The 9,966-nt window shown below is 44.3% G+C and overlaps 3 protein-coding genes across 11 annotated transcripts in view; all 3 read right to left on the bottom strand.

The window, feature by feature from the left end:
* The window catches only part of LOC103481232 (liprin-alpha-3-like), a 38,845-nt gene extending 38,277 nt beyond the window's left edge, over positions 1-568 (bottom strand). For 4 of the 8 annotated variants that reach the window (XM_017310761.1, XM_008436582.2, XM_017310762.1 and 1 more), the window contains exon 1: positions 34-564. The gene's annotated coding sequence lies outside the window, so the exon portion shown is untranslated. Of the gene's footprint in view, positions 1-33 lie in introns of all 8 variants that reach the window. The other 4 variants (XM_017310764.1, XM_008436579.2, XM_017310760.1 and 1 more) reach the window with 2 other exon arrangements.
* LOC108165641 (pleckstrin homology domain-containing family A member 4-like) overlaps positions 1-9,966 on the bottom strand; it is a 32,886-nt gene that overhangs the window by 8,133 nt on the left and 14,787 nt on the right. Inside the window, exons 7-8 of the mRNA XM_017310685.1 lie at positions 2,790-2,908; positions 2,110-2,210 (exon numbers count right to left, since the gene is read on the bottom strand). Coding sequence (XP_017166174.1) covers positions 2,110-2,210; positions 2,790-2,908 — 220 coding nt within the window. The remainder of the gene's footprint in view (positions 1-2,109; positions 2,211-2,789; positions 2,909-9,966) is intronic.
* Positions 6,180-9,960, bottom strand: LOC103481323 (uncharacterized). Of its 2 annotated transcripts, none has more exons than XM_017301719.1 (7): positions 8,934-9,929; positions 8,767-8,857; positions 8,504-8,559; positions 7,957-8,091; positions 7,459-7,863; positions 6,422-6,534; positions 6,180-6,339 (listed from the first exon to the last, which is right to left on the bottom strand). In XM_017301719.1, exons 4-7 carry the CDS (start codon positions 8,086-8,088, stop codon positions 6,192-6,194), a joined length of 798 nt encoding a protein of 265 aa, XP_017157208.1. In that variant the 5' UTR covers positions 8,089-8,091; positions 8,504-8,559; positions 8,767-8,857; positions 8,934-9,929; the 3' UTR covers positions 6,180-6,191. The 2 variants fall into 2 exon arrangements, with proteins under 2 accessions (XP_017157208.1, XP_017157209.1); XM_017301720.1 differs by having other exon boundaries at positions 6,210-6,334; positions 8,934-9,960.

Here is a 9,966-nt window from a genome sequence, read left to right as displayed (position 1 = left end):
CATAAATGCTGCTGTTGAGTGTTGCCAACACACCTGTCAATCCCTGACGCGGACAAAAGCAGCGAGCGTTGCACAGTTGGTCTGATGCGAGCCGAGACTCCCTCCAACACGCACATACATGCACAGACCGAACCGCCTGCCTTCCGCGGAGTCAATGCATTTCACCAGTACGTGCACATTTCTCTTCTGCGCCGTTTCTGCATCTCCTSTCCGTTTTTTTCCCTCTTGTCAACAGAAACTGGGTTGCGATGGGGCGGTGTGAAGTTGCATCCTTACCACAGTCATCGCGGGGAGTCTGGAGTGTCCATGTTTGATGCTGGAATTWAAAAATAAATAAAAAATGTTTTTAGAAACCCCTTATCCATCCATTTCGGTGTGAGCGCCGCTCTCCGAAAGTAGCCTTCGCGTTATTTCCCCCCCCACATGTAAGGCGGGAGGCGGAGGCGCGGAGGGCGCAGGCAGGCAGGGAGAGACGATCCGCCACCTTACCACACAGACTCCCCCTCAGCCGGATCGGGAGGTAATGGGTCTTAAAGAAACATTCTCTCAGCATTCTCCGCATCTCTGTGATTTACGCGCGCGCGACACGCTCTCGCCGGCGCGCGCGCGCGCGCGGGCGGTCATTGGCCAATCAAACAGCTGATTAAATATACAGTTACCAGATACAGGCCGAGTTTTCTCCTCCAACTTCAACACTCTTCCTTTAAATAAAGGAAAATGGTGTCAAATTCACCACATGGAGTTAAATGTGAGCTAAAATGAGAATTAACTGACTGAGGATTCTGTTCTGTTTGATCACCGGGATCAACTGGGTCCGTTTGATTGGACTGAAATTGTTTTTGTGTAGTTTCTTGAGAATTTGCGTTATATAAATAAACTGAAAACTACTTGTTATTATTTTCTATATTTAATATTCGTTCTCCTYTGTATAGCAGATGTTGCGATCGATTGTCATTTGGATTCAGGATTCATATTGGCCTTTGACTAGGCCAATATGTATACAATCCACTTCTTTTGGCTACATTAGAGGTGAACCTCCATCTTCCGATCATCTCTGATACGTTTTGTTGTCCCTGTTGAAGACGTAACATCCATCCCACAGCATGCTGCTGCCACCATCGTGCTTCAACATGCTCCTGTCTGTGTTTCAGTGATTCATGCTCTGTGATTTATGGTCAATAACTGGTTAGTGATACAGGTTCATATTCATCATTACTGGACCCAGGATGTGATTTTCTTGAAACTTCTGCTTTCTACTCACATTTCAAGTGTGGTTGAATTTTCCAGTTTTGATTAAATTACATGTTTGTAAATGGTTTGTTTTTTTMCATCTTAAGGTTAATCAGGAAAAAATATAAACTACAAATTTCAACATCAAAATGACATGCAACAAATACAGAACACAATATTTGGGAGTTGTGTCTGAACAGCAACCAATTAAAGATTCAAGAAGTTTAGAACCAATTTTAAAAAATGGGATTTTTTAAATGAAAAACTTAAACTATTTTGATCTGCTCAATGTCCAAACTTGTGTTATACAAAAGTAATTTAAGCTCATTTAAAAGACGTCACTGTGGTGATATGATGTGACAGATATTGATTTGGAGCGCTAATGATACATCCTGATACAGGACAAAAACTTTCTCCATTTGTTTTGAATTTCAAACCTTAAATAAAAACCTCTTTTGGTGTTTTCACACGTTAAATAAACCTTTAAATATTTAAAGACAATGTGGCAGTAAAYGTTAAATATAGGAGAAATGAGTCAAATTGGAAGCTGTAGTTCAGTTTTCTCAAGAGCCCCTAAGCAGAGTGATGCCCTGGGCAAAGAGCCATGTGAAAAAAACCAAACACTTCTTCCTTTCGCAACAGCTCACATCCTAAATGATCCTTCTCCTGTTCTGCAGCATGAAATKAACTCTCATTTACTCTGTTCCGAGTATTATTCTTTTAACATATAATATAGAAGGCAACATTTAAACGTGGCAAAAAAACGTAACTGGATATATTTCATGCAGCCACAGACGTATTTACTTCACCAGCAGCACAGTGGCGCAGTTGGTAGAGCTGTTGCCTTGCAGCAAGAAGGTTCTGGGTTCGATTCCCAGCCCCGGTCTTTCTGCATGGAGTNCTCTGTGGGCGATCTGGGGAAGTCCATGGACTCACTGCTGCCACCAAGCTGCGTAAAATCTTGATAACTCGAGCAACGCCTAAACGGATCAGAGTTTTTGCATAAAAAGCTGTTCGTGCAGCATCGCCAGGTGTACGATAATTATCGTATTTCTACGATAATTTTGCCCTCTGTGCGATGTACGATCAATAATCCCCAAAAAGGCCATAATTGATCATTTGACCATTCCGTGCATGTGCGTTTGTAATCAGCCTGTCGCAACTGTCTTTCAGAGTTTTTTGTGACCCTGAAGGCGTCTCTCACCGGAAACAGATACACGATTGGCTGGAAACTCCAACCAATCAATCGTGAGCTACGTGTATGCGTTTGCCTCGGAACAACGACCATRATTGGCTGAATAGTCCGCTGCGCCCACACCATGAGTGATGAAAAGGAAAAAAAAGAAACTAACACTTTAGCCTAACGGAACGGTGRGTCTGCGGATGACTCTATTCCGTACTTATAGCGCATCAATAGACTTGCTATTTTAGTTATGACGATCATTTCCCTCAAAATACGATAATTTYAATGTGTCTGGTACGATAATCGTACATTTCTCGCCTGCAGGGCTGTTTTCGCGTCATCCTGAACGTCATGGTGACTTTGAACTGCGTCATACCTGTTCATGGTGCTGTCTGGCTCCATCGCAGCTGATTGGCTCAGGGCTCGAACCCAACCCAACATGTCCTCCTGAGTGTCAGCGCTGAAGAAATATGAGCGCATCCCCTGGTGCACCACCTGGGTTCACAGGAACGGCGGATTAAACCTCGTATGTTGAATAACGCTCAGTGTGTTTGGAGGATAAGATCATTTATTAGTCTCCCGTAGGAGAAATTTGTCTAGGAAGCAGAGGCAAAAACTGCAGTAGAACAATAAGCACAGCAAATCCAGAAAGGACAATAGCCATAAATAAATACATAAAAGCAAAAAATACATATAAACACAAACGCCAGATTGGAAGCACATCCCCATAACCATTTTCATTCACATACARTACATCCTCTACAAGCTGCTCTTGGTCACAGTCTGGGCCCTGCTGGTCGGCCATTTATCAGGCTAATRGAGAGTCGTACAAATRAATGTTTCAGACGGCTTTATTTACACCAATGGTTCTTAACCTTTTTTGAGGTACCGAACCYCCCAGTTGCATATGCGCATTCACCGAACCCTTCTTGTTCGTCTTTACCTCYGCGGCAGAGGCTCCGCCGAACCCCTGACACCRACTCACCGAACCYCTGGGGTTYGATCGAACCCARGWTAAGAACCACTGATTTACACAAAGGAGCCCTGTAGCTTCTCMCTGAATTCATRARGAYTGATCCCATGTCCTGTTGGAGTYCCACAAGGATCCTTATTGGGACCAGATGCAATATTTTTGAAACCTTCTACTCTTTAGTCTGGTATGTAATTAGACTAAATTGTCAAAAGTATCGGCTCACCTGCCTTGANCACTGAGGGAAAAAGGGTGCAAGAAAATGGATGGATGGATGGATGGATATATTTCATGCAGCCACAGACGTATTTACTTCACCAGCAGCTCATACATTAAAGCTATTGTCATAAATATGCATCTGCAAACAGATCAGTAGATCAGTGTGTGTGTGTGTGTGTGTGTGTGTGTGTGTGTGTGTGTGTGTGTGGAGCTCAGTAAACATGAGGTGGTGCGGTCTTTAAGAGTGAGGGAGAGGGGGAGAGAGGGAGCCTGGGAAGGGGTGATGTAATGTGTTCTCAGACAATGATGTCATCGGCTGAGACACGCTGAGGATTTAAAGTGACAAAGGCTTCTTTTTTTTTTCGCAGGAGCTCCATGTAATTCTGCGGCGGGTCTCCGCGGAGAGCTGCACCCTACAGCACATGTGGGACCTGGCAGACGACGAGGCGGAAACGTGAAGCTCTGACAGCAGCCGGAGCCGCGGCGTGCACAACGCTGCTGCTTTATTATCATCGATATTATTCAGGACATCTGAGATACAAAAACAAAAAACAAGTTTTCACAGTGATAAAAACAGGATTGTGTTGCCAACAGAAACAGCCATCAAATATAACTGCAGTGAGTATTAGACGCATACATTAGAAGGAATGGAGGTGTTAGCATTTAAATAGGATACATGATTGCACCTGTCTAGTTGCAAAAAACACAATTTCACTTGAATAAATAAGATTTCTGGTGACAGATTTCAACCAACATCCTCCTTTATGTTCTGTAAAATGAAAACATTCAAGTTTATTGATGGTTATGCATTATTCTGCTGCTATACGTTCTCACAACTGGGCCCAGTCCAATCATGTCCAGGGGAAAGTATTCACACCCGCTGAACTATTTCAGTCAACCTCAAACTTCATCTTTATTGGGATTTTAGATAAAGACCAAATCAAAGAACTGCATGATTTAGAACATTTCTCCCATAAACATCAATTTTCAAATCTTACCAAACATCTTTTGGACTTTAACTAGGTCGTTCTAACATGTTAACGAGTTTTGAGTCAAACCAATCTGTTTAATATCTCTGTCCCGAGCTTCTGTTCTTTCATATMATCTGACAGGTTTCCTCTGACCTGCTGAAAGTAAAACATCCCACAGCATGATGCTCCCTCCACCTGGTTTTGCTGTAGGGATGGCCAGGAGTTAGTGTTTTGCCACTCGTAGCATTTTGTGCATTAGACAGAGGAACTTGGACTTCCTGTGGCTTTCTTTTCACCACTCTTCCATAAATTCGTCCTGTGAACAGATTCACCTCTCAGCTCTGGATCTCTGCAGGTTTTCCAGACGTACCAAACGTTTCTGGGGTCAAATATTCAGATTTGTGTTTGTAAAATTAAACTTATACCCTCTTTTGAGTTGGTCTGTCACATAAAATCCAAATAAAATGCCATGAAGTTGTTGGTCGGAATGGAAYGGCGTCTTTCCTTCGATCTACAAACTCGTCCTCAGGACCGTAACCCTCGGCTTTCCGAAGGACGCGCTCCGGATGATTCTTCCTCCATCGCAGTCGGTCGCTCCACCGATGGAGCGTCTGTTTCCTCGGTCTTCCTCATCCGTCTTCGTCTCTTTACTTCCTCTGGAACGTTTCTTTGTTTCCTCACATCTCTCTTGCTTTGTGTTCAGATCTTCGGACTCTTTCTTCACACGGTGTTTCTCCTCTGTCTTTGTGTGGCCTTCCAGTGCCTGAGTAGAATCCGTCTCCAGGACACAAGCTCCCGTTTCTGAAACTTTTACTTCATCTCCCCGCCCTAATTGCTCTTCTGGATTTAGTTCACTTGGATCAGATGTTGGATCCACCTGCATTTCTCTCGTTAACTCCAGAGATTTCTTTTCAGCTGCTGCTCCTCTTCCATCCAAACTCTCTAAATGAGGCGGCGCCTCAACGTCGCCGGTCCTCGCCGGTTCTTCGATGACCAACGCTTCTTCCTCCTCTGGTCTGCAGGACGTTTGGTCGTCGCTCTTTATGTCCGAGTCGGAGATGCTGATGTCGCAGGCGATCTTGTAGAAGAGCGAGTGGTTCTCCTTCATCTTCTCCAGGCTTTCGGTCACCGTCGCCGACATCTCGTTGAGGTCGTTGGCGTCATCAGAGCACGGCTGGGCGTCGGGTTCCTCGTTCTCCTCGATAGACAGCGGCTCCATCTGCAGCGGTATGAAGCCCTGCCACTGGTTCGTCGACAGGAACCACTTTGTTCTCAGGTGGGAAGACTTCAGTTTCTCCTCTCTGTCTTCTGCAGCGAGTCCTTCGGGGTTTTCCTGCTCCTCATCGTTGCAGCTTATGAATCCTTTGGCTCCGTCGTTTTGGTAGACGGTCATGGATGAGATGTGATACGGAGACGCTGAGCGTCTGCTTTTATTGTTGGCAGCTTYTGCTCTCCCACTGTGCTGTGCTCTGTTCTCAGTCTGGACCCGACTTTTAGATTTAACTTCATGACAACTCTGARGCGTTGCACCTTGAAGATCTCCTGATCTGCTTAAATCATCCAGACATCCATGACYWCCTGGAGGTTGGAAAGAGGGAATCATTTGTCAGTAACTCAGTTATTTTCTGTTTGTTGTGGTTCTGTCAGTTCCAGTACCTGCTGTCGGCCATTTTCCTTCAGCCGAGTCAGAGCGAGCCTGGTGAACTTCCTTCCTCTCTCTCCTGATTGGACGCTGACTGTCTGATGTAGAACTTTCTCTGGCTGCGCTGAGAAACGGACGACAAACAATTTGTGGACGTTTGCTTCTGCGCAGGGCGTGCCTGCACATCTCACCCAAAGCAAACCCACCTTCTCATCACTCTTTCTCGTATCCGTTCGACTCGTCGGAGTTTGGCTTCGCGCTGCTCTGAGCTCACACCGGGAGTCAGGTCAAAGTCAGCAGCCGACGACCCCTCAGCTGCCTGGTTAGAGGACTTTTATTTAGCTTATTAAGTAAATTAAAGGAGTTTAAGTRTAGAAAATACAATCTGGGCTTTTTAGTACTTTCAGATGTAGGTGAGATATAATTTTTCCCCTCAAGTTGTTATTTTTTTCACTGCAAAAACACAAAATCTTWCCAAGTATTTCTGGTCTGGTTTCTAGTGCAGATATCTTAGTACACTTCAAATAAGACAAACTAACTTAAAAATAAACTTTTCAGCAAGACGTACAGCCCATTGCTTTAAGTAAATAATCCCTTATTATTGATGAAAACATTCTTGTCCCAGTGGCAGATAAATTCACTTATAACATGGGAAAATGTTTTAAGTGAAATAATCAGCCAGTGGAACTAGAACTGGGTTGCTAGGTAACGGGCTGGGCTTGGCTGGGGTTGCTAGGTAACGGGCTGGACTTGGCTGGGGTTGCTAGGCAACAGGCTGGACTTGGCTGGGGTTGCTAGGTAACAGCGCCAGTGGAACTAGACTTTTTTCACCAATACTAAGGAATTATTTACTTAAAACAAGCCTCTGTATCTCACTATAAAGCTACTYTTAAGTTAGTTTYGTCTTACTTCATGTGTACTCAGCTATTTGCATTAGAAACTAGACCARAAATACTTGGTAARATTTTGTGTTTTTGCAGTGTTCTCATCTAAAARAAGCCTCAGGCGTCTGTCTACTGATGTCTTRTGTTGTTTTTGTCTTTTTTRTTGTTCTTTGTTGTTGTACTGAAGTAAATGTTGTTGTGTTTTCAGCATAATGACAATAAAGGCTGACTGTCATTGAGTAAACTTTTACATGTAGCGGAGTACGGTGCTACCATGAGTATCGATACTTGTACTGAAGTACTAGAGCTGAGCACTTCATCCACMCCTGCAGAGATGAAGCGGACGGCTCCCTCCTCACCTTGACGTCTGCGCTGTCTTGACCTCTTCCTGACCCMGTCAGGTGTTGAGCTTCACTTCTCGGGCTCTCTGATCCGTCGCCTCTGCTCACTTCTAAAAGCGGCTCCATCCTGGAGCTCCTGGACGCCGACGGGTGTTTCCTGCTGGCCTTTTTTGCAGTCTGCTGCTGGTGCGGCTCGCCGGCGGCCTGGTTTGAGTCGAGGCTCTCCGTAAGCAGCCGCCTGGCGGGTTTGCTCAGGAGTGTTTTGCTCGGTTCCGTCGGTTTCTGCTGCRTTTCCGGCAGGATTTGTTCGGGCAGCGGAACGTCGAGCTCAGCTGGAGGATCCTCGACAGAAACTCTTCTGGCCACGAGCGAGGAKGGAAGCACAGCTGTGACAACGCGGGTCACCCTCAAGGGAAACGGCGCCTGGCAAATTAGAGTTGAATCATTAAATTATGACATAATATCACATATATTTATATCTCAATTGGGTTCAAAACGACATGTTGTGGGCCTAACCTCCTGTCTTGTGTCTGAACTCTGATTCTGGGGTCCYGGAGTCGCCACTGGAGGTTTCCTCTTATTAGCCAACCTCTCCTGATTCCTCTTCATCCTCTCAATCTGCTCTGCCTCACTCATCTTCATTTTCATCTTCTAGGAAGAGAACATAAGCTGTTTGAAATATATAATTGTGGTTTAAAGCATGTTTTAAGTGAATTACTTCTCGCATTCTGTAGAAAACTGCAAGAAAAGCAGTGTGTACGTGTGTGTGTGTGTGTGTGTGTGTGTGTGTGTGTGTGTGTGTGTGTGTGTGTGTGTGAGAGTAAAGGGTGGGGTGCCGGGGAACTGAGCTGTAAGGTTGTGTTGAAACATGAGCCTCTGGCGCCCCCTCTCGTCTATAGCTGGTATTGCAACMTGCCCTAATTGCAGTGAGGATGGGAGAACTAAAGAATTTGAATTTGGCTGTGATTGCAATGAAAAAAAAAACAGCTTTTACTGCGTCTATATTTAGCGTCTTTTGGCCCACTTCACAGATTATCATGGCAGAAATGAAGAAGAATGAAACCTTTGTTGGCTGGTTGGCTGTTTCTGGTGGGATCCACTTTGAACCAGACTGGGGTTCTAAATATAAAAGAAAAATAATCAACATGAGACACCATGGAAAGTGGGTTTAAGTTCAGAAGAGGAACAAAAATCCTCCCCAAATGAACGCAGGTTAGGATTTCGCAATGAAAAATACATGAAAGCTGTTATTAATAGATATCAACACTCTGCACACGTCAGAATCAAAGTGTCCTTGTTTCTGCTGGTGTGTGTGTTGGTGCCAACCAGTTGCATCTCTCTGTGCTTTCACGTTAAGCAGGTCAGGCTGGATGGTTCCTCTCCTGTTGGCAGGATCAGCAGGATGCTCGTAGATTCTCTGAAACATAGAAACACGTTAAACGCACCGGAGTTTATCTGCCTCCTCTGGTGATGAACGATGATAAAAGTCCCACCTCATACGGWGACTCTGGCCACACACGGCCCGGGTCCTGAGCCTGCTGGATCTCCYGGAGCTCCAGGGGTAACGGAGGGCGCAGCGGCGGCTCCTGCTCCAAATCCTGCAGACGTCTGTCACACACTGATGAAACACTCACCGGGGAAACATCTGAATGCTACATGACGACAGAGATGTAAGAAACGCTATTCAAAAGGAAMATTTTATTTCTATGACATTCAGAAGCATGTCAGTGATTCCTTCAGGCTGCTCAAAGGTGAGAGAGAGCAAGACTAACAGGAAGGCTGAGGAGAGTATGGCAATGTTTCGAGTTTGAGYTGTTCTCAGRACCAACGTTCAGGGGCATTTACTCACTAACATCAGATCCTGAAGTTAGTTCAAAAGTAATCATCGCCTCTTCTTCTAATATATAATCTTTACTTTTCTCATTCTGATTTCCCAAACAAAGTAAAACCAAAGCTATTGTTCTAGTTGTGTGTAATTATTATTTTTATTTTAAATTTGATATCAATTAGAAAAACCGAAACATATAAATCTACTAAACGAGTTTTTACAGGTTGAGGAAATGTGAGGCTGCTGTTCTCTGGGTGCACCACAGGGCTCAGCTCCTGGATATCTGCTGTTGTTTTGGGCTATTTAAAAAAACAACAACGAATAAATAAACATATCCTCATGCAGATGTTCACAGATCTATTTCCTCTTGTAAAAAAAGCCTCTCCATGACAAGCCGTGCAATCTACTAACATCAGATGTGAAACAGCTTAAAAGCTAATCATGGCCTCCTTCTGATAATAAATTATTTAAAATGTTTTTCTGCTCTCTTGTTTTATATTTCCTAAATGAAAGTCAGAACTGAGTGAATTTGATATTAACAAGTCAAAGCTTTACAAAAAACAGACGAATCACCAGATTTAGTCAGAGAACATCTGTGAACTTCATCAGGTTACCTGAGCAGACAGGTTTGTAAATATCTACTTGAATAGATTAAAGAGGCTGCACAGTGGCGCAGTTGGTAGAGCTGTTGCCTTGCA

Source organism: Poecilia reticulata, linkage group LG19, assembly GCF_000633615.1.
Source record: "Poecilia reticulata strain Guanapo linkage group LG19, Guppy_female_1.0+MT, whole genome shotgun sequence".
Lineage (NCBI taxonomy): Eukaryota > Metazoa > Chordata > Actinopteri > Cyprinodontiformes > Poeciliidae > Poecilia > Poecilia reticulata.
Note: the sequence above shows the minus strand (reverse complement) of the source record. Positions and strands in the feature narration are given on the sequence as shown.